Source organism: Pecten maximus, chromosome 18 (genome assembly GCF_902652985.1).
Source record: "Pecten maximus chromosome 18, xPecMax1.1, whole genome shotgun sequence".
NCBI lineage: Eukaryota > Metazoa > Mollusca > Bivalvia > Pectinida > Pectinidae > Pecten > Pecten maximus.
Genome location: NC_047032.1, coordinates 24855890 through 24881135, shown reverse-complemented (window position 1 = coordinate 24881135; position 25246 = coordinate 24855890). Strand labels below are relative to the sequence as shown.

General features: G+C 34.3%; 1 protein-coding gene across 4 annotated transcripts in view; it reads left to right on the top strand.

Moving 5' to 3' along the window:
* LOC117316060 (serine/threonine-protein kinase 3-like) overlaps positions 1-24537 on the top strand; it is a 31346-nt gene extending 6809 nt beyond the window's left edge. For 2 of the 4 annotated variants that reach the window (XM_033870534.1, XM_033870535.1), the window contains exons 3-14: positions 1943-2123; positions 5163-5225; positions 7545-7709; positions 8614-8719; positions 9072-9133; positions 10951-11088; positions 11470-11580; positions 12825-12903; positions 13589-13714; positions 19725-19772; positions 20924-21129; positions 21584-24537. In XM_033870534.1, coding sequence (XP_033726425.1) covers positions 1943-2123; positions 5163-5225; positions 7545-7709; positions 8614-8719; positions 9072-9133; positions 10951-11088; positions 11470-11580; positions 12825-12903; positions 13589-13714; positions 19725-19772; positions 20924-21129; positions 21584-21742 — 1444 coding nt within the window. In that variant the 3' untranslated portion in view covers positions 21743-24537. The remainder of the gene's footprint in view (positions 1-1942; positions 2124-5162; positions 5226-7544; positions 7710-8613; positions 8720-9071; positions 9134-10950; positions 11089-11469; positions 11581-12824; positions 12904-13588; positions 13715-19724; positions 19773-20923; positions 21130-21583) is intronic. The other 2 variants (XM_033870536.1, XM_033870537.1) reach the window with 1 other exon arrangement.
* Positions 24538-25246: the final 709 nt, after the last annotated feature.

The window sequence follows — 25246 nt, the reverse complement described above, 5'->3', positions numbered from 1 at the left end:
TTCTGTAGCAGAACATCTTAATGTGATACTGTACCTCAGTATATACCAGTGGACCACAGGTCCGAGGTATAAGATGGATAATTTGTACAAAAACACACAGGGTTGTCAATTCTGTGTGTCAGTAGATTGGGACAGGGTTTATCAATTCTGTGTGTCAGTAGATTGGGACAGGGTTTATCAATTCTGTGTGTCAGTAGATTGGGACAGTGTTTATCAATTCTGTGTTTCAGTAGATTGGGACAGGGTTTATCAATTCTGTGTGTTAGTAGATTGGGACAGGGTTTATCAATTCTGTGTGTCAGTAGATTGGGACAGGGTTTATCAATTCTGTGTGTCAGTAGATTGGGACAGGGTTTATCAATTCTGTGTGTCAGTAGTAGATTGGGACAGGGTTTATCAATTCTGTGTGTCAGTAGCTTGGGACAGGGTTTATCAATTCTGTGTGTCAGTAGATTGGGACAGGGTTTATCAATTCTGTGTGTCAGTAGATTGGGACAGGGTTTATCAATTCTGTGTGTCAGTAGATTGGGACAGGGTTGATCAATTCTGTGTGTCAGTAGATTAGGACAGGGTTGATGAATTATGTGTGTCAGTAGTAGATTGGGACAGGGTTGATGAATTATGTGTGTCAGTAATATAATACGGTGGAAGCTGAGGTTGTTTTAGTCTTTGTGTCATTTTCATGGATTGTTACTCTAACACACTGGATTTATTGAAGGGCTATTAAGAAAATTGTTTAGATGAGCCGATGGGCTACCAACTGAAAACAATTAGTTTTGGCCCCTGATTGATACGAATGGAGTTTATATTCATATTCAATAGTAGGCTATTTCTTTGTATAGCTGTAATCAGAATCTAAAGTAAAATGAATACAGCTGTTTTACTGTATGTGTATCAAGTAACTATTGAGGGTAAGGATTGACTGTGTTCTGCTCTAGTTATAATCTACATTGATCAATTTACTCTTATAAAATTATAAGAGAGGTGAAATTATACTGATTTTATCCTGGTGGTTTTGAATATTGAGTTTGTATGATTTTTTCTTTTACTTAATTAAGGAGTGAGATATAAGAAGTTAGATTCATAGGGTTCCTGCTCATTATACATTTGGTTTAATGTGAATTAATTTTAGATTCTTCCTTTGTGTCTGATTTTTGTCATGTTGGTGAAATGTAATTACCTCCCTTGTATCTATTCTTCAATAGAGAATTTAAAGCAATTTAGTATATTGTGACTGAGTATAGTGAGTTTGTCTTCTATCCATGAGTTAAAAGTTTTAATTTTTCCTGACTTAGTTCTTCAGCATATTAATTTAGTGTAGAAATAGATAAATTCTCCTGTTTCCAGCTGTATTGTCATCCACAGAGGCGAGTTGCCTCCCTTGTATAAATCCCTCTCCTGTGGCTGGAGGTAGCAATTTTTCTATTAGCATCAGGAATCCCATTGCACCGTCTCTCGTAGTAGCATTAATAGTTGACTGCTTTGTGGAAATGGTTTTTCCTAGACCCCAAAAAATTGCTTGTCTGATTTTGTTTCGTTTGCATCACTCTATATAACATGTATCATTTGTTGATATGTATATGTATATTTAAAGAGCATCACAATATCGTCATGTTTATATTTATGCATTGTGCATATTTGATTACATTGTTAATATTGTTACATTTATATTGTTCAAATAATCTTTAAGTATATATGCATGTATGCAAAATGAATTTATTAATTTGATTTAGATGATTGCTTTTATTTTAATTCACTTTGAAAACAGATTAATTTAGTTTGATTTGCTGCTGCAAAGAAAATATGATATGAAAATGTGAAGCTTATTTATTTTAAAATCCTCATTATATAATTACCAATGGGTATAACATTAAAATTAAATGACTTGAATTAAATTAATGTAGTGACAGCTCCATAATAGTTTCTGATGTGTGATTTCCAGGTCATATGGAAGTGTGTATAAAGCACTCCACAAGGAGTCGGGCCAGGTCCTGGCCATTAAACAGGTGCCTGTGGATACCGACCTACAGGAGATCATCAAGGAGATCTCAATAATGCAGCAGTGTGACAGTACCTTCATTGTCAAATACTACGGCAGCTACTTCAAAAACACAGACCTATGGGTAGGTACTTCAAAAACACAGACCTATGGGTAGGTACTTCAAAAACACAGACCTATGGGTAGGTACCTCATCTATACAGATCTATGGGTAGGTACCTCATCTATACAGATCTATGGGTAGGTACCTCATCTATACAGACCTATGGGTAGGTACCTCATCTATACAGATCTATGTGTAAGTATCTCAACTATACAGACCTATGGGCAAGTGCCTCAACTATACAGATCTATGGGTAGGTACCTCAACTATACAGACCTATGGGTAGGTACCTCATCTATACAGATCTATGGGTAGGTACCTCAACTATACAGACCTATGGGTAGGTACCTCAACTATACAGATCTATGGGTCGGTACCTCAACTATACAGACCTATGGGTAGGTACCTCATCTATACAGATATATGGGAAGGTACCTCAACTATACAGATCTATGGGTCGGTACCTCAACTATACAGATCTATGGGTAGGTACCTCATCTATACAGATATATGGGAAGGTACCTCATCTATACAGATCTATGGGTAGGTACACCTCAACTATACAGATCTATGGGTAGGTACCTCAACTATACAGATCTATGGGTAGGTACCTCAACTATACAGATCTATGGGTAAGTACCTCATCTATACAGATCTATGGGTAGGTACCTCAACTATACAGATCTATGGGTAGGTACCTCAACTATACAGATCTATGGGAAGGTACCTCATCTATACAGATCTATGGGTAGGTACCTCAACTATACAGATCTATGGGTCGGTACCTCAACTATACAGATCTATGGGGAGGTACACCTCAACTATACAGATCTATGGGTCGGTACCTCAACTATACAGATCTATGGGTAAGTGAATCAACTAAACAGATCTATGGGTCGGTACCTCAACTATACAGATCTATGGGTAGGTACCTCATCATACAGATCTATGGGTAGGTACCTCAACTATACAGATATATGGGTAGGTACACCTCAACTATACAGATCTATGGGTAGGTACCTCAACTATACAGATCTATGGGTAGGTACCTCAACTATACAGATATATGGGTAGGTACCTCAACTATACAGATCTATGGGTAAGTATCTCAACTATACAGATCTATGGGTAGGTACCTCATCTATACAGATCTATGGGTAGGTACCTCAACTATACAGATATATGGGAAGGTACCTCATCTATACAGATCTATGGGTAGGTACCTCAACTATACAGATCTATGGGTAGGTACCTCAACTATACAGATCCATGGGAAGGTACCTCAACTCTACAGATCTATGGGTCGGTACACCTCAACTATACAGATCTATGGGTAGGTACCTCATCTATGCAGATCTATGGGTAGGTACCTCAACTATACATATCTATGGGTAGGTACCTCATCTCTACAGATCTATGGGTAGATACCTCAACTATACAAATCTATGGGTAGATACCTCAACTCTACAGATCTATGGGTAAGTGAATCAACTATACAGATCTATGGGTAAGTGAATCAACAATACAGATCTATGGGTAAGTACCTCAACTATACAGATCTATGGGTAGGTACACTTCAACTCTACAGATCTATTGGTAGGAACCTCAACTATACAGATATATGGGTAGGTACCTCAACTATACAGATCTATGGGTAGGTACCTCATCTATACAGATCTATGGGTAGGTACACCTCAACTATACAGATCTATGGGTAGGTACCTCAACTATACAGATCTATGGGTAGGTACCTCAACTATACAGATCTATGGGTAGATACCTCAACTCTACAGATCTATGGGTAAGTGAATCAACTATACAGATCTATGGGTAAGTGAATCAACAATACAGATCTATGGGTAGGTACCTCAACTATACAGATCTATGGGTAGGTACACTTCAACTGTACAGATCTATGGATAGGAACCTCAACTATACAGATATATGGGTAGGTACCTCAACTATACAGATCTATGGGTAGGTACCTCATCTATACAGATCTATGGGTAGGTATCTCAACTATACAGATCTATGGGTAGGTACCTCAACTATACAGATCTATGGGTCGGTACCTCAACTATACAGATCTATGGGTAGGTACCTCAACTATACAGATCTATGGGTAGGTACCTCATCTATACAGATCTATGGGTAGGTACACCTCAACTATACATATCTATGGGTAGGTACCTCAACTATACAGATCTATGGGTAGGTAAACCTCAACTATACAGATCTATGGGAAGGTACCTCAACTATACAGATCTATGGGTAGGTACACCTCAACTATACAGATCTATGGGAAGGTACCTCAACTATACAGATCTATGGGTCGGTACACCTCAACTATACAGATATATGGGTCGGTACCTCAACTATACAGATCTATGGGTAGGTACCTCAACTATACAGATCTATGGGTAGGTACCTCATCTATACAGATCTATGGGAAGGTACCTCAACTATACAGATCTATGGGGAGGTACCTAATCAACACTGACACTATCATTAGTAAAATCTTACCCCGTGAATTCATTTGTCATAAACTACAGTTATAGATCTATCAGGGTTATATCTATTTTCCTGTAACTTGATTGTCAAATCTATATTATGTTAGCTATTTCAAAACTGGCCTTAAACATGTACATTTGTATATTTGTATGTGTATATGATAAAATTACATGTGTAAAGTATTTCAGAAACAATCCCTTTATTTACTCGTATGTATTAAAAATATCTGGGGGACTTGAAGGGAATAATATTGCAATATTATAATCTTATTTGTAAAAAAATGTATTTCAGATGATTTTATGTATGATAAAGGAATAAAATGTGACCAAACAGATTAAAAACTGACACTGTATTATTTGGCTAAACATAATATTCAATTATTAAATGTTAATTCAATTTCGCATTTTTCATAAAAATTATTTCATAACTTAACAGTAAACTTTAAGAACAATCAGATATGATATTAATCCCTGTAGCTGTATATAAATTTATTTTATACTCTGATTGAAAATATGGTTGTGCTGAATACTTTCCTTTTCTTCCCGACAGATTGTGATGGAGTACTGCGGAGCTGGCTCTGTGTCGGATATCATGAGACTTCGCAATAAGACGGTAAGGCTAAAATCATAGTGAACTGGCTAGGTGATGGGCAGTATACTCCACAGAGACTTTTATACAGTTTATCAAGATTGAGTAATATAATTGTGGATTGAGTTATATCATTGTGGATTGAGTTATATCATTGTAGATTGAGTTATATCATTGTGGATTGAGTTATATCATTGTGGATTGAGTTATATCATTGTCGATTGAATTATATCATTGTGGATTGAGTTATATCATTGTGGATTGAGTTGTATCATTGTGGATTGAGTTATATCATTGTGGATTGAGTTATATCATTGTGGATTGAGTTATATCATTGTGGATTGAGTTATATCATTGTGGATTGAGTTATATCATTGTGGATTGAGTTACATCATTGTCGATTGAGTCATATCATTGTGGATTGAGTTATATCATTGTCGATTGAGTTATATTGTCGATTGAGTTATAGTCGATTGAGTTATATCATTGTCAATTGAGTTATATCATTGTCGATTAAGTTATATCATTGTCGATTGAGTTATATCATTGTCGATTGAGTTATATCATTGCCGATTGAGTTATATCATTGTCGATTGAGTTATATCATTGTTGATTGAGTTATAGTCGATTGAGTTATATCATTGTCGATTGAGTTATATCATTGTTGCTTGAGTTAAAGTCGATTGAGTTATGTCATTGTCGATTGAGTTATATCATTGTCGATTGAGTTATATCATTGTCGATTGCGTGATATCATTGTCGATATAGATTTGAAGTCAGTGGTATATATGCAATCATAAAAAACATACCAACACTTTGAATGTGACAGTATGTAACTTTGAACCAATCATGGTACATGTATTTGTTTGTTTATTTATTGGGCTCATTTTCCTGTAAACAGCCAGGATCATTTAGAGGCAGACAAATGTTATCCAAATCCACAAACATCAATTTTTGTTGTTTTTGAAGTTGATGATCTCTAAGGAACATAAGTATAGCCTTCTGTAGCTGTGATGTGGTATAATTCAAAATCTTAAAAACATAGATGAAAAATGTGTCACCATTATTTTATATTTACATGTAGTGTATATTGATTTAAGCTCATTTGCAGTACTGTGTTTAGTTATTTAGCTATACATTTTTAGCTCACCGGTTACAAGTAACCATGAGCTAATACTGTACCCCCAGCGTCGGCGTCCCACTCCACTTTTAAGTTTTTGGGATCAGTTTTTGGAAAGCTTCCAAGTCCAAAAGTATGCACCTCACATCCTTCTAATTGGGTTAATACATTCATTAGAGGTCTAGGAGTGATGTAATAGCAAAATCATGCAGAAAACAATTGTGATTTTTTCGCATTTTACCATTTTGTGTTTTGGAAAGCTTGTAAGTCCAAAAGTATACACCTCGCACCCTTCTAATTGGCTTAATACATTCATTAGAGGTCTAGGAGTGATGTTATAGAGACCAACCAACCAATTGATTTCCCATAGACCTTAGTGTTAACGTTTTGGATTATTTCATTCAAATTCTTGAATTGAATATGACGATTATGGTTTATAACAAAAGTTTAGGGTCTGATATAACACCTAATCAAAAAAAAAAGTTGGGTCCTTCAGCTCAAATTTTCTCCAGGGTAGCCATTTTGAAAATAGGTGAATTTCGCAGTAAAAATTCTCAAAAATCTTAAATGTTTACCTGTTTACTATTATTACGTGAACTTTTGGGAAAAAAAACAATCGGACTTAAGAAATTTATATCAACATTTCTTATTGATAGTTACCTATCAGGCTACATATCTATTTTCTCACTTCATAACATACTGGCCAATCAGTGGCTGCCAGACATTTTATCCTTGGCTCAACGTTCTATACACAGGGGCTGTTTCAAAAATATATTTTTTCAATTGGTTGGTTGTTCCCTATAGCAAAATCATGCAGAAAAAAAATGTGATTTTTTCCGCAATTTTACCATTTTGTGGACTCAACTTTTTTGGCACCAAAACTCACTTTAAAGTTTTGGGGGTACGTCCAAAAGTATGCACCTGACACCCTTCTAATTTGATTTAAACATTCATTAGAGGTCCAGGAGTGATTGTTTTTGGCATTTTACCATTTCGTGGACTTAATTTGTTTGGCACCGGTGAGCTTGCGAAAATCATTGATTGCACTTGTTAAGATTTTGTTTAATAATTAAAAGTTCTAATATTATGAGAAAAAATGGATTGTAAATCATTTATCAGATAGCTATCATGGAAAGTGCCATTATTGAAGCCATGCCATTATTACAGTCATGAAGTATTACTCTACTCGATATGTCAAAGCCATTCCTTTTATTGTTGGACAGCTGTCTGAAGATGAGATAGCCACAATCCTGTTTGATACACTGAAAGGTCTGGAGTACCTCCACTCACGCAGGAAAATCCACAGAGATATCAAGGCAGGAAATATCCTTCTTAATACTGAAGGGCATGCCAAGCTGGCAGACTTTGGTGTCGCAGGACAATTAACGGTAAGAACTCGAACAGGCCATGTTACTGGCAGACTTTAGGGGGCAGGAATATTGATGACAGGACTTAAAACAGGGCATGTTACTGGCAGACTTTGGGGTGGCAGGGAAATTGATGACAAGACCTAAAACAGGCCATGTTACTGGCAGACTTTAGGGGGCAGGAATATTGATGACAGGACTTAAAACAGGGCATGTTTCTGGCAGACTTTGGGGTGGCAGGGAAATTGATGACAAGACCTAAAACAGGCCATGTTACTGGCAGACTTTAGGGGGCAGGAATATTGATGACAGGACTTAAAACAGGGCATGTTTCTGGCAGACTTTAGGGGGCAGGAAAATTGATGACACAGGAAAATTGATGTCAAGACCTAAAACAGGCCATGTTACTGGCAGACTTTAGGGAGGGCAGGAAAATTGATGACACAGGAAAATTGATGTCAAGACCTAAAACAGGCCCTGTTACTGGCAGACTTTAGGGAGGGCAGGAAAATTGATGACACAGGAAAATTGATGTCAAGACCTAAAACAGGCCCTGTTACTGGCAGACTTTAGGGAGGGCAGGAAAATTGATGACACAGGAAAATTGATGTCAAGACCTAAAACAGGCCATGTTACTGGCAGACTTTAGGGAGGGCAGGAAAATTGATGACACAGGAAAATTGATGTCAAGACCTAAAACAGGGCCTGTCATACTCACAGTCATCAGGTTAGCAAGGCAGTTAAGAGTGAGAACTGGGAGAGGCATGCCTAACTGGTACAGGTAAATCACGGCATTACGGCTATAACTGATTACTAGGAGGGAAATTCTAAGTCAACAGACCAACAATTGATGGAACTCTAATTGTCTGCATGTTTTGTCACACAAACCACATTCATTTTTTCATTTATTTAATCTTCATTTTAGGACACAATGGCCAAAAGAAACACTGTGATAGGAACCCCATATTGGATGGCCCCAGAAGTTATACAGGAGATTGGGTACGACTGTGTAGCAGATATATGGAGTTTAGGTATGTGACATGTACCAAAACTGTTGTGAAGATTGATAAGATTAAGTTGACAAGAGTGTGACGCTTTGTTAAAAGAAAAACAACCTTTGTATATCTGGGTCTTTTTTTTTTTTTGGATAGAAGATAATAAAAGTGTGGTAATGAATATCAGTCAATATGTATAAATCAAAATTGGGCATAACTCACATTGGCTATTTGCTGCACAATTGAAAACAAATCTTTATTTATGACTTATCTCCCTGGATCAGTATTCATTTCAGTTAAAACCTTTAGGTGAGAAATGATAATTTTCTCGGTCACGGTTCTCAGTTGATCTGGAATTTGTCTTGTGTATCTTTACTTATTTTCTCAGGTATAACAGCTTTAGAAATGGCTGAAGGAAAACCCCCGTATGGAGATATCCACCCTATGAGAGTAAGTTTGTTTACTGGTAAATCTGCTGGTAAATCTGGTAACTCTGCTGGTAAATCTGGTAACTCTGCTGGTAAATCTGCTGGTAAATCTGCAGGTGTACACTGTGGACAAACAACATACTTTTAACTTGTGTTTATATAGATTATATACCATGTCATACTTTATACAATAGTTTAAAGTAAGACTTAACATCACCCTAGGTAAGGTAATTTGTGATGTTTTAATGTACATATCTTGGATCTATGCTCAGTTATATGATTATGCAAGAAGTAATTGGCCCAAGATAAAAGTAGAATTTCTGCAAAATAAAAAAACCTTTAGTAAGATGAGTTTTTGTGTTTTGATATCCTTACTGGTGCCAGGAAAAAGATTGTAAAAAAAATTAATTGTAAAAATGCTGGAACTATTCAACTAATAACTGAAAAAAAATGCTAACCAACTTGGTGTTGCCAACCAGAATGGATAAGCTATCAGGGCTTTTTCTGACTGGTTTGTGATGGGGCCTTTTTCTGACTGGTTTGGGATGAGGCCTTTTTCTGACTGGTTTGGGATGGGGCCTTTTTCTGACTGGTTTGTGATGGGGCCTTTTTCTGACTGGTTTGGGATGAGGCCTTTTTCTGACTGGTTTGGGATGGGGCCTTTTTCTGACTGGTTTGGGATGGGGCCTTTTTCTGACTGGTTTGGGATGAGGCCTTTTTCTGACTGGTTTGGGATGGGGCCTTTTTCTGACTGGTTTGGGATGGGGCCTTTTTCTGACTGGTTTGGGATGGGGCCTTTTTCTGACTGGTTTGGGATGGGGCCTTTTTCTGACTGGTTTGGGATGGGGCCTTTTTGTCTCGTTTTGGATAGAAAATTGGTGAATTGGTAAAGGCTTTAAGGATTAAAATGCAAATTTTGGGAATTTCGCTTAAATATGAAATAATTTAATTTGGAAATGAGACCCATTAACGGCCCCAAAAGACTTCAGGAAAAGTCCTGGTTATTAAACACATGTTTTGTGGGTTGGTGGTATTCTGTCCTCTAGATAAAGGTACTTTGGACTCAGATTCCTATGTAGTATTGGTGTGCAAGACAAAAGTAAAGGTTTTGAGAGATGACTAAGAGATATGAGAGAAAGCTGTTCACAAATTGACATTTTCTGTATAAGAATAAATGTTAAAAATCAAAAGTGTTAATATAAATGTATTTAATTTGACACTCAAATTTTAAAGCAAAACCGAATTAAAACATATTAGCGGGATGATGAATTAGACTCCACTAGCACACCAACAATGATTGCCATAGAAACCAATGTAGATATTAATAATGATGCTTATCAATCTGCAATTGGTGCAATCATAATTTAGTGGAATGCTTTCAGTGTGAAAAAATTTAAATGCTAAATTAAAATTACCGTTAAAATATACACGTTAACTTTACAGCTGTATTTAATGTCAGTACATGGTAAAACAATGTAACACTAGGTCTGTTGAGCTATTAAAACTGACACAGGTTAATTGCTTACTTCTGACCAACAAATTCATACACTACTGATATTATATGTATACAGAGAACTTTTCCCACAGTTTAGGTTACTTCCATTTCCCCCTATTGTCAAGAAAATAGTCAAAGAGCACTAATTTAAAACTTTCATGTTAAAACTGAAATTACATGTACATTAATAATTAACGAGAGAAAAAGTGTTCTATACAAATAATTTAGCTCTATGTGAAAAAGAACACTATATACAACAGTGAGACAAAAATCCTAAGCAAAGTTTCCCTAGTGTGTCGTATATTGTTAATTGTAAATGCAATTTGGATTTGTTGTTTTGACAGGCTATATTTATGATACCCACGAAGCCTCCGCCCTCCTTTCGGAATCCAGATAAGTGGTCTCCAGAATTTATAGACTTTGTCTCCAAATGTCTTATAAAAAATCCGGAACAGAGAGCTACAGCACCGGAACTCATGAACGTACGTGTGTACAGCGGTCATCTCAAATAAAATGTGGCTGCTTTTCATACATATATATAATTATCTTAATTATGTTTATCTTTTTAGAAATGATATGTTAATGTTTTCAGTCTATTCTCTGTGTCAAAGATTGTTTCTTGATCAATAACGTTTTGAAGATGGTGATTTAAATGAATGCTTTGGTCTATGATTTGAAGATGGTGATTTAAATGAATGTTTTGATCAATAACGATTTGAAGATGTTGGTTTGAACCTGATTTTCGGTCAATAACAGTTTGACAATGCTGGTTCAAATCTATAGTTTGTGAGATGTTATTTAGATATGTTTTTCTGTCAATATGATTTTTCAGACTATAACTGGTATCATTGTGTTCCTTACAGCATGAATTTATAAAGAATGCCCAGCCATGCACTATACTACAAGATATGATCAAAGAAGCCAAAGAGATTCTCACAGCACAAACCTCAGTCACCACGAACGGGGACGATTCAGTAAGTTTCCTTCCATTACACTATTATACAAATATATCATTCTCACAGCACAAACCTCAGTCACCACGAATGGGGACGATTCAGTAAGTTTTCTCCCATCATACACTATTATACAAATATATCATTCTCACAGCACAAACCTCAGTCACCACGAATGGGGACGATTCAGTAAGTTTTCTCCCATCATACACTATTATACAAATATATCATTCTCACAGCACAAACCTCAGTCACCACGAACGGGGACGATTCAGTAAGTTTCCTTCCATTACACTATTATACAAATATATCATTCTCACAGCACAAACCTCAGTCACCAGGAACGGGGACGATTCAGTAAGTTTTCTCCCATCATACACTATTATACAAATATATCATTCTCACAGCACAAACCTCAGTCACCAGGAACGGGGACGATTCAGTAAGTTTTCTCCCATCATACACTATTATACAAATATATCATTCTCACAGCACAAACCTCAGTCACCACGAACGGGGACGATTCAGTAAGTTTCCTTCCATTACACTATTATACAAATATATCATTCTCACAGCACAAACCTCAGTCACCAGGAACGGGGACGATTCAGTAAGTTTTCTCCCATCATACACTATTATACAAATATATCATTCTCACAGCACAAACCTCAGTCACCACGAATGGGGACGATTCAGTAAGTTTTCTTCCATCCTCATACACTATTATACAAATATATCATTCTCACAGCACAAACTTCAGTCACCACGAATACGGACAATTCAGTAACTTATAAAGTTTCCTCCCATCGTCATACATTAATAATGAATTAATGCCAGCACCTTGTTGTTCAAAAGGTGATAAGTTTATAATCACTTTATTAGTGAAAATCTCTTTAATCCTTTACTTCAAATCCTGAGTATGTATATTCCTTTAAGTAGGAAAGTGAGGCGAAACAGAAGATTGATATGCAATTTCAAAACATTTTGTCAAGTAAGTCTTACCAGAAATCGTTTTGTCAGAATTTTAAAATTGCTGTTATTAAACTGATTAGCTTAATCACCTTTTGAATAACAGGGCCCAGCTAGATTACAATTACATTGCTTATATATAAGTTTGTCTAAATGTTTTACTGATTTCAGAAGATTAGTATTTTTTCTCATATCTTAACCAAAGCTTAATGTGTTTGATGAAGGAAAAGTGTTTTATGTACAAGTTGCAGAGAATTAATTTTAAAGATATTTCCAAACATTCCATAATTTTTTAGGGAGAAGATGATGATGTCGACTCTGGTACCATGTTGCATAAACGAGACGACACAATGAAATCCCAGTCGGAATCTGCGGGTTAGTGCAAGACTTAGTGCCATAATGTATATACAGAAGTAAATGTTATATGTTTGTACTAAAAATAGCTTTGTATGTATAGTTGATGGTCTATGGGTAAGATATGGCAAATAAACAATTAATTGATGTTAATGTTATATGTTTGTACTAAAAGTAGCTTTGTATAGTTGATGGTCTATGGGTAAGAAATGCCAATGGTGAATTGTGAACAATTAATTGATAGAGTTAATTGATAAAATGTTGGTAAATTATAACATGCATATAATATGACATTGTACTGATTAAAATAAAACATTCATGGATGTTAACGTTCAGATTTTTTCTCGAAATGGGACAAGTTCTTGGCAATTTATATTAATTAAAATTTTGTGTTTCAATCAAAGATTTATAATGTTTGACTTGATCAAACAAGATTGTGACTGTGTGTTTAGCAGATTTAAAACTCTTGTGAACACTGTAAAAGTTTACAGAGCATAAACTTTGTAGGTTTATGAAATGTTGATATAAAAATTAATATCATTTTTTGTTTCAGTCATAATTTTGTTAATTATTAATTAATTTATAATTTATTTTCTTTATTTGGTGCAGAATGGGTATAATTAACATAATTAAAGACATATTTTTAGTGTATCATAAATATGCGCCAAGAAAACCTTAAACTTTATATAAAATGTGTGTACTGCAGGGACGCTGGTCCCTAGTAACAGTGGGACAGTGATTGTGAACAGTGAGGCAGGGACGATGGTCGAGTCCGAACTGGGAACCATGGTGATCAACGAGGACACATCAGATGATGACTCAACGATGAAACGTATGTCTATTCCAAATCCTAATTAACAAGACATTGTACTTGTGATAAATGTTTAGATTGTGGTTTACACTCAAAAAGTATCATTATGTCTCATGTAGCCTTAAGACAAGTAATAGGTTTACAGATAATGTCCCATGTAGTCTTAGACTAGTAATAGGTTGAAAGATAATGTCCCATGTAGTCTTAGACTAGTAATAGATTTAAATGTCCCTTGTACAGTCTTAGACTAGTAATAGGTTTAAAGATAATGTCCCATGTACAGTCTTAGACTAGTAATAGGTTTAAAGATAATGTCCCTTGTACAGTCTTAGACTAGTAATAGGTTTAAAGATAATGTCCCATGTACAGTCTTAGACTAGTAATAGGTTTAAAGATAATGTCCCATGTAGTCTTAGACTAGTAATAGGTTTAAAGATAATGTCCCTTGTAGTCTTAGACTAGTAATAGGTTTACAGATAATGTCCCTTTTAATCTTAGACTAGTAATAGGTTTACAGATAATGTCCCATGTAGTCTTAGACTAGTAATAGGTTTAAAGATAATGTCCCTTGTAGTCTTAGACTAGTAATAGGTTTAAAGATAATGTCCCGTGTAGTCTTAGACTAGTGATAGGTTTAAAGATAATGTCCCTTGTACAGTCTTAGACTAGTAATAGGTTTAAAGATAATGTCCCATGTACAGTCTTAGACTAGTAATAGGTTTACAGATAATGTCCCTTGTACAGTCTTAGACTAGTAATAGGTTTAAAGATAATGTCCCTTGTAGTCTTAGACTAGTAATAGGTTTACAGATAATGTCCCATGTACAGTCTTAGACTAGTAATAGGTTTACAGATAATGTCCCATGTAGTCTTAGACTAGTAATAGGTTTACAGATAATGTCCCATGTAGTCTTAGACTAGTAATAGGTTTACAGATAATGTCCCTTGTAGTCTTAGACTAGTAATAGGTTTAAAGATAATGTCCCTTGTAGTCTTAGACTAGTAATAGGTTTAAAGATAATGTCCCTTGTAGTCTTAGACTAGTAATAGGTTTAAAGACAATGTCCCTTGTAGTCTTAGACTAGTAATAGGTTTAAAGATAATGTCCCTTGTAGTCTTAGACTAGTAATAGGTTTACAGATAATGTCCCATGTAGTCTTAGACTAGTAATAGGTTTACAGATAATGTCCCTTTTAATCTTAGACTAGTAATAGGTTTACAGATAATGTCCCATGTAGTCTTAGACTACATGTACATGTAGTTATAGGTTTAAAGATAATGTCCCATGTACAGTCTTAGACTAGTAATAGGTTTAAAGATAATGTCCCTTGTAGTCTTACACTAGTAATAGGTTTAAAGAAAATGTCCCATGTACAGTCTTAGACTAGTAATAGGTTTAAAGATAATGTCCCTTGTACAGTCTTAGACTAGTTATAGGTTTAAAGATAATGTCCCTTTTAGTCTTAGACTAGTAATAGGTTTAAAGATAATGTCCCATGTACAGTCTTAGACTAGTAATAGGTTTAAAGATAATGTTCCATGTACAGTCTTAGACTAGTAATAGGTTTAAAGATAATGTCCCTTTTAGTCTTAGACTTGTAATAGGTTTAAAGATAATGTCCCTTGTACAGTCTTAGACTAGTAATAGGTTTACAGATAATGTCCCTTGTAGTCTTAGACTAGTAATAGGTTTAAAGATAATGTCCCTTGTAGTCTTAGACTAGTAATAGGTTTAAAGATAATGTCCCTTGTACAGTCTTAGACTAGTAATAGGTTTACAGATAATGTCCCTTGTACAGTCTTAGACTAGTAATAGGTTTAAAGATAATGTCCCGTGTACAGTCTTAGACTAGTAATAGGTTTACAGATAATGTCCCTTGTAGTCTTAGACTAGTAATAGGTTTACAGATAATGTCCCTTTTAATCTTAGACTAGTAATAGGTTTACAGATAATGTCCCATGTAGTCTTAGACTACATGTACATGTAGTTATAGGTTTAAAGATAATGTCCCATGTACAGTCTTAGACTAGTAATAGGTTTAAAGATAATGTCCCTTGTAGTCTTACACTAGTAATAGGTTTAAAGAAAATGTCCCATGTACAGTCTTAGACTAGTAATAGGTTTAAAGATAATGTCCCTTGTACAGTCTTAGACTAGTTATAGGTTTAAAGATAATGTCCCTTTTAGTCTTAGACTAGTAATAGGTTTATAGATAATGTCCCATGTAGTCTTAGACTAGTAATAGGTTTACAGATAATGTCCCTTGTACAGTCTTAGACTAGTAATAGGTTTAAAGATAATGTCCCATGTAGTCTTAGACTAGTAATAGGTTTATAGATAATGTCCCTTGTAGTCTTAGACTAGTAATAGGTTTAAAGATAATGTCCCTTGTAGTCTTAGACTAGTAATAGGTTTATAGATAATGTCCCTTGTAGTCTTAGACTAGTAATAGGTTTAAAGATAATGTCCCATGTAGTCTTAGACTAGTAATAGGTTTAAAGATAATGTCCCTTGTAGTCTTAGACTAGTAATAGGTTTACAGATAATGTCCCTTGTAGTCTTAGACTAGTAATAGGTTTAAAGATAATGTCCCATGTAGTCTTAGACTAGTAATAGGTTTACAGATAATGTCCCTTTTAATCTTAGACTAGTAATAGGTTTACAGATAATGTCCCATGTAGTCTTAGACTTGTAATAGGTTTAAAGATAATGTCCCATGTAGTCTTAGACTAGTAATAGGTTTAAAGATAATGTCCCATGTAGTCTTAGACTAGTAATAGGTTTACAGATAATGTCCCATGTACAGTCTTAGACTAGTAATAGGTTTAAAGATAATGTCCCATGTACAGTCTTAGACTAGTAATAGGTTTACAGATAATGTCCCATGTACAGTCTTAGACTAGTAATAGGTTTAAAGATAATGTCCCATGTACAGTCTTAGACTAGTAATAGGTTTACAGATAATGTCCCATGTACAGTCTTAGACTAGTAATAGGTTTAAAGATAATGTCCCATGTACAGTCTTAGACTAGTAATAGGTTTAAAGATAATGTTCCATGTACAGTCTTAGACTAGTAATAGGTTTAAAGATAATGTCCCTTTTAGTCTTAGACTTGTAATAGGTTTAAAGATAATGTCCCATGTAGTCTTAGAATAGTAATAGGTTTAAAGATAATGTCCCATGTACAGTCTTAGACTAGTAATAGGTCAAAGATAATGTCCCATGTAGTCTTAGAATAGTAATAGGTTTAAAGATAATGTCCCATGTACAGTCTTAGACTAGTAATAGGTCAAAGATAATGTCCCGTGTACAGTCTTAGACTAGTAATAGGTTTAAAGATAATGTCCCATGTAGTCTTAGACTAGTAATAGGTTTAAAGATAATGTCCCATGTAGTCTTAGACTAGTAATAGGTTTACAGATAATGTCCCTTGTACAGTCTTAGACTAGTAATAGGTTTAAAGATAATGTCCCATGTAGTCTTAGACTAGTAATAGGTTTACAGATAATGTCCCATGTACAGTCTTAGACTAGTAATAGGTTTAAAAATAATGTCCCATGTACAGTCTTAGACTAGTAATAGGTTTACAGATAATGTCCCATGTACAGTCTTAGACTAGTAATAGGTTTAAAGATAATGTTCCGTGTACAGTCTTAGACTAGTAATAGGTTTAAAGATAATGTCCCATGTACAGTCTTAGACTAGTAATAGGTTTACAGATAATGTCCCATGTACAGTCTTAGACTAGTAATAGGTTTAAAAATAATGTCCCTTGTACAGTCTTAGACTAGTAATAGGTTTAAAGATAATGTTCCATGTACAGTCTTAGACTAGTAATAGAATTACAGATAATGTCACATGTAGTCTTAGACTAGTAATAGGTTAAAGATAATGTCCCATGTAGTCTTAGACTAGTAATAGGTTTACAGATAATGTCCCTTGTAGTCTTAGACTAGCAATAGGTTTATAGATAATGTCCCATGTAGTCTTAGACTAGTAATAGGTTTATAGATAATGTCCCATGTAGTCTTAGACTAGTAATAGGTTTAAAGATAATGTTCCATGTAGTCTTAGACTAGTAATAGGTTTAAAGATAATGTCCCATGTACAGTCTTAGACTAGTAATAGGTTTACAGATAATGTCCCTTGTAGTCTTAGACTAGTAATAGGTTTACAGATAATGTTCCTTGTAGTCTTAGACTAGTAATAGATTTAAAGATAATGTCCCTTGTAGTCTTAGACTTGTAATAGGTTTAAAGATAATGTTCCATGTAGTCTTAGACTAGTAATAGGTTTAAAGACAATGTCCCTTGTAGTCTTAGACTAGTAATAGATTTAAAGATAATGTTCCATGTAGTCTTAGACTAGTAATAGGTTTAAAAAGAATGTCCCGTGTATTGTCTTAGACTAGTAATAGGTTTAAAGATAATGTTCCATGTAGTCTTAGACTAGTAATAGGTTTAAAGATAATGTTCCATGTAGTCTTAGACTAGTAATAGGTTTAAAAAGAATGTCCCGTGTATTGTCTTAGACTAGTAATAGGTTTAAAGATAATGTTCCATGTAGTCTTAGACTAGTAATAGGTTTAAAAATAATGTCCCGTGTATTGTCTTAGACTAGTAATAGGTTTAAAGATAATGTCCCTTGTAGTCTTAGACTAGTTATAGGTTTATAGATAATGTCCCATGTACAGTCTTAGACTAGTAATAGGTTTACAGATAATGTCCCATGTACAGTCTTAGACTAGTAATAGGTTTACAGATAATGTCCCTTTTAGTCTTAGACTAGTAATAGGATTAAAGATAATGTCCCATGTAGTCTTAGACTAGTAATAGGTTTAAAGATAATGTCCCATGTACAGTCTTAGACTAGTAATAGGTTTACAGATAATGTCCCTTTTAGTCTTAGACTAGTAATAGGATTAAAGATAATGTCCCATGTAGTCTTAGACTAGTAATAGGTTTAAAGATAATGTCCCATGTACAGTCTTAGACTAGTAATAGGTTTACAGATAATGTCCCTTTTAGTCTTAGACTAGTAATAGGATTAAAGATAATGTCCCTTGTAGTCTTAGACTAGTAATAGGTTTAAAAATAATGTCCCTTGTACAGTCTTAGACTAGTAATAGGTTTACAGATAATGTCCCTTGTACAGTCTTAGACTAGTAATAGGTTTACAGATAATGTCCCTTGTACAGTCTTAGACTAGTAATAGGTTTAAAGATAATGTCCCTTGTAGTCTTAGACTAGTATTAGGTTTAAAGATAATGTCCCTTGTAGTCTTAGACTAGTAATAGGTTTACAGATAATGTCCCATGTACAGTCTTAGACTAGTAATAGAATTACAGATAATGTTCCATGTAGTCTTAGACTAGTAATAGGTTTACAGATAATGTCCTATGTACAGTCTTAGACTAGTAATAGGTTTAAAGATGATGTCCCATGTACAGTCTTAGACTAGTAATAGGTTTAAAGATAATGTCCCATGTACAGTCTTAGACTAGTAATAGGTTTATAGATAATGTCCCTTGTAGTCTTAGACTTGTAATAGGTTTAAAAATAATGTCCCGTGTAGTCTTAGACTAGTAATAGGTTTACAGATAATGTTCCGTGTACAGTCTTAGACTAGTAATAGGTTTACAGATAATGTCCCTTGTACAGTCTTAGACTAGTAATAGGTTTAAAGATAATGTTCCATGTAGTCTTGGACTAGTTATAGGTTTAAAAATAATGTCCCTTGTACAGTATTTATTATAATAATAATTGATGAATTAGTCGATGTATTTTTAGATGAGGAAAAACAACCATTAATTTTGTAGGTATGATTATACAGCAGGTTATATTCAAACACGTGTCCCATCATTATGCTGCTTTGCATTTAGAAACATGGTTATCATAATATAAACTCTTGTATATTAATTTGCTGGGTTTTTGTAAAGATTTTATAGCCTTAAGCTTCTTGCCTAATAAATGGCAGAAAACTGTGGGTATTTGAAACATTATGCTTATTTAATAAGTGATTATTTACAGGTGTGGACAGTGGCTATGCTAGCTCGCTAGTCAGAAAATATGACACAGGTCAATCATCTACTTAATGTATTTCTCTATAATAATCTGTATGGCTGTGTCATCTCTTAAGTCAGAAAATATCAATGACACAGATTGATCATATCATTGTAACTATCTCTTTTGTAACTGTACTTCTCTATAATATCTGTACTTCAGATCTGTATATGTTGGAGTATATAACAATATTGTTGTGAGCAAGAGTCTTGTCCCTTTCTTTTTTAAAATATTTGACTGATGGGTTGAATGACAAAATTCCATCATGATACATTGTTTCTGTTTCCTAGCCTTCCTAAAGGTTTTTGCCATCTTGTCCTACAAATCCGTTTTCTTTTTTCTTATTTGTCTCGTTTCATTACATGTCAGATCTCTGTCAAGTATTTTGCCATAATTCCTGATATCCAGGTGAGCGATGCCAACCCTCTGGGCCTCTTGTTTCTGATTTGTCTCATTTCAATACATGTCTGATCTCTGTTGAGTATTTTGTCATTAAACATTCTGGTGATGTGTCGTTGCTGTCCCGGCAACTGTTGTCCTGATTACATCCTTCAGAACTTCTCTAGCAACATTTGTTCATTTTCATACACCAAACTGTCACCACATAAGACATTAACACCACACCCTTTGATGTCCTTATACCTGAGCATTCATTATATCTGAGCATGTGGCTGTTTTTGTCAAATCTCCATTGAATAACACATCTGTTCACTGATATAACGAGGCATTTATTAACTCAAACATTTAGCAAAATGAATCTTCATTTGAAGAGGGGAATTTGCAGTGTTATTTCCAAATGAAATTTTTTAAGTCAATGCGTTCTTTCATCTGTTCTCTCTGAAAGAATAATTTGTTAATTTTAAAATTGATTTATAAATTTTGAAAAATATTCCTGAATTTTATTTGCCAGACTATTATCAGATGAAATTTCAATGTTTTTGGATTTTGTTATCGTATATTCATGATCAGTAACCATATTTTATTGAATAAGAAGAAGGAATGCTTTTAGATAAAATCTTGAAAAAATGTTTTTCAGAGATTAGAAAGGTTTCTACCTGCAATGCATGAAATCTATCACGACAGCCGTGATTATATAATTAGACTGAAATGTCACTGTTAAGTATATCATAGTGTCAAGATTCTGTACCTTGTTTTATATGCCGTAGGACATGACACAGACCAAGCAGGTAAAGACAAGTATCGACCGGCTTACCTGGACCACTTCGAGAAAAAAGAACAGGATAAATGTCAGCCTGCCACCCGCCCATCAACTCAGGCCCCGCCTCCTCTCCAGTCACCCATATCTCAGCCCAAACAAGTTACTCCTCCGCACTACTTCCAACGGTCTTTCATTGATGGAGATTTTGAATTTGTAAGTCAATGTTAGGTTATAATTTAAACGTTTTATATTGGTTTACCAAAATATTTAAAGCAGATATTAACGATACATCTTGAGACAGGCCGAGGCAATTAGCGATGTGGATCAATTATATTAATCTTTAATAAATCTGAATTTGTTTAAAACATTTTCGGTAAATTAAACTGCAAAGTTGCTTATGTGTTATTTAGAGTATACATGTATGATGAAGTACCTGCATACCCATTTGGACAATGTCCTCTCAGAAATCTTTTTGGTAAAGGCATCTTAACCAAGAGAATTTCAGTATTGTCGTTTATTTACATGTATTATTATTCTAATTAGTGAATTAATATTTAAATTAGTTAAAAGTTACAAAATCAACAGACTGTTGTTTTCATAGATGTTTGAATCATTGAAGTGATGCTGACATCTGGCTTCTATTTCACTGTGTGTCTATTTGTTACAGCTACGAAACCTAGCTTACGAAGATTTAGAGAAACGGTTGTCTGATTTAGATCCTGAAATGGAACGTGAAATTGATGAGTTGCGTGCACGCTACCAAGCAAAACGCCAACCAATCCTTGAGGCAATTGATGCAAAGAAAAAACGACAGAATAATTTTTAATAAGAATTTTTAAAAATGTTATAACATATGAACTCGAGCTACCTGGCCTTCATCGACGAGAGTCTCTGGTCGTGTGTCCTGGCTTCCAGTGAAGGATATCTTTGATAATAGATGTGTGTGTCGGGGCCTGTCCTGGCTTCCAGTGAAGGATATCTTTGGTAATAGATGTGTGTGTCGGGGCCCCCGAAGGAGACTTTTGTGTTTGTCATTTCTAATTAGGCCAAAATTGGAGATTTTTGTGAATGTTAAAGATGTTCCTTAGCTTTCAGCGGAGATTGTCATGGACATTAACAATATCCCTCAAGCTACAGTAGTGGAGATTGTCCAGGATACTAGCTATGTCCCTCAGCCTACTGAGAAGATTGTCACAGATGATAGCAATGTCACTTGGCCTTCAGCGGATATTGTCATGAATGTAAGCTATTTCCCTCGGCCTACAGTGGAGATTGTCATGGATGTTAGCGACGACCCTCAACCTACAGTGGAGATTGTCATGGATGTTAGTTGTGTGTTTCTTGATTTCCAATGGGAGATGCCGGTGTGAGCTTTGTACCCTACAGAATGGATGCTTGATAATGGGTAGAATGTGGTGAAAATGGTGTTCTGGTAAAAAGTGTTGGTAGCCTGTTTGTTTATTTTGTTTACATATTAAGAATGTTGACAGGGCTGGTTAAGTTTTTACAGACTAGTAACTTTGATAAATAGGTCGGTTAATTCTAGGCCTCATTTTATGCTCTTATTATACTTCTAGTATGTTTTTTATTATTAAGAACTATTGATGTGCAGAATTTAATAAAAAGTATTTTGGCTTGAGTTACTTCAAAATAAGATTCAATAGGTCTATTAGCATGAGTTATGTCGTAATAAATGATAGGCCTGTTAGCAAGAGTTATGTCAGATTAAATAATAATTATGCTTGTTAGCATGAGTTATGTCAGAATAAAATAATAGGCCTGTTAGCATGAGTTACATCATAATAAATAATAGGCCTGTTAGCAAGAGTTATGTCGGGATAAATAATAGGCCTGTTAGCAAGAGTTATGCCGGGATAAATAATAGGCCTGTTAGCAAGAGTTATGTCAGGATAAATAATAGGCCTGTTAGCAAGAGTTATATAGGCCTGTTAGCATGAGTTATGTCAGGATAAATAATAATTATGCTTGTTAGCATGAGTTATGTCAGAATAAAATAATAGGCCTGTTAGCATGAGTTACATCATAATAAATAATAGGCCTGTTAGCAAGAGTTATGTCGGGATAAATAATAGGCCTGTTAGCAAGAGTTATGTCGGGATAAATAATAGGCCTGTTAGCAAGAGTTATGTCAGGATAAATAATAGGCCTGTTAGCAAGAGTTATATAGGCCTGTTAGCATGAGTTATGTCAGGATAAATAATAGGCCTGTTATAATTAGCACAAATTATGTCAGGATAAATAATTGGTCTTTCAGCGTGAGTTATTCATCATGTATGGGTTTGTCTGAACAATCAATTGATCTATAAACCAACAGTAATTGAAGTATTATCAGCATCAACATCAACAGATTATCAAACTTTTAAATGTTAAAACAAATTCAAAATGTAGTGTACATGTATTTGAAGTAGATGTAATTAGCTGCACATTAATTTTCCAAATTAATATTGAAAGAATTTATGTTGAAATTCTTTATTTTACATCAAGCTTTTTAAAGAATTTATTTGGCACGTTTTGTTGTTTCTTTGTGCTCTGGGGAAATATTGATAGTCCAAATTTATTTGATATAAATGTGTATGAGCTGATGTGAAATTATATGAACCAATTAGGCCTTATTGAATGATGAATGTTGGAAGTGAATATAAAATTGCAATGTACAGTAAATAGTTCTATAGAAAAAGCTGAGACATTTTAGCTGCCATCAGTTTGTGATTGTTGATCTGCAGTCCTTTAATTCTAAGTGTGAACAGTTAAGTAGTAGACCAAAAGTGTGTTTTCTAAACATTGCCAGTACAATTTAATTGGATTTTATAAAAAATATTAATACAACATTATTATTAAATAAAATGTATACAAAAATCATAATTTTTAATTTGTAATTCAGGAAATTACCTTGAAAATTGCATGTAATATAATGATAATTTCATTCATATTGAATGTGCATTAAAGAAGATCTTAGAAGTACAATAATACGATATGTAACTTTTCAAAATCTCAAAAAATGCTGTTTTTTTAGTTTTCTTTTTTTTAATAATGCCTTATTTTATCAACTTTCTGAAAATATAATGTATGGAAACACTGTAATACAAATTATTTCCAATGTCATGAACGTTTAAGTTTATACTTCAAATTCAATGTGCTGACAAATAATAATAATATCTGATACTGTACCAAAACTGATTAAGACGTTTTTCCTGGAAACCTATTGATGGGCAATGTCCAGTTATTTAGTAATTGTAAGTTGAATTGGTGTCACTGTACCTTTATAATGTTACAGGAAGTTTCATGAGTGTTTTTTGTAACATGAAGAAATTACTTTAACTTTAAATTTTCAACAGGAAAGCATTACAGAACTTAAGAAATTAAAAGTTACTTATCAAAAGTTTATCCTTAGATCCAATAATGCTATTGAAAATCTTTAAAAGGATTTTTTCCCTTAAATCTGATAATGCATTCCTATGGAAAATCAAAAGTTATATTTTCTTTAATTAAACCAAATAATGCTATGGAAAATTTTAAAGGAACTTTTTCAAGTTTAGTAACTTTAACAAGACTGAGGCCTGTCCTGTTATAATTAGTTCTTGGATTGAGGTTTAGTTACAGCAGCTGTTTTTCCTGACCTGTTAACTACGGCACAGTCTTCCTGTACATAATCTGTTGATATGTAAGAGAGATTTAAGTTATAGTAGTTGATGTAGTATATAATCCTGTTATAAGTAGAGTAGTGCTGAACCACAAAGTCAAATTTGTTGTAATTAATTTTTTTTTTTTTTAAAGATCACACTCCTGTTTTCAGGAATCTGTAATATTATTGATAATACTCTATCAAATCTGAGGTTTTCATTAATCATAACAATCTGTTTCTAAGTTAGTGTGTGCACCAAAAATCCAAAGTGTGTCTATAGCTACTTATTTATTATATATCTCCCCTTTAAATGAAGGCAGATATATTGTATTTAATTTATAATTCTGGTTCATTTGAAAACTTCTTGTCTGGGCCACAACTTCTGAACCGTTGAGGGTATGTTGATGAAACTTGCAGTATAGTTGCAATTGCATAAACTTAAGACAAGGTGTAGTCCATTGATGCTAGGTCACATTGACCTTGACCTCAATGTCAAAGGTCAAATAAGTGTTAATTTTTCCAATAATTGTCCGACCAATAACTTTTTAACTTTAAGGACATTCAGCATCCGCTGGTCTGGATCTGTCAGGATTTATATCTAAAATGCTATACATTTTGTATATTGTTACATCTAAAGGATTGACAAACTGGATTGTCTGCATCAACAAACAGGTGTTGTGTTTGATA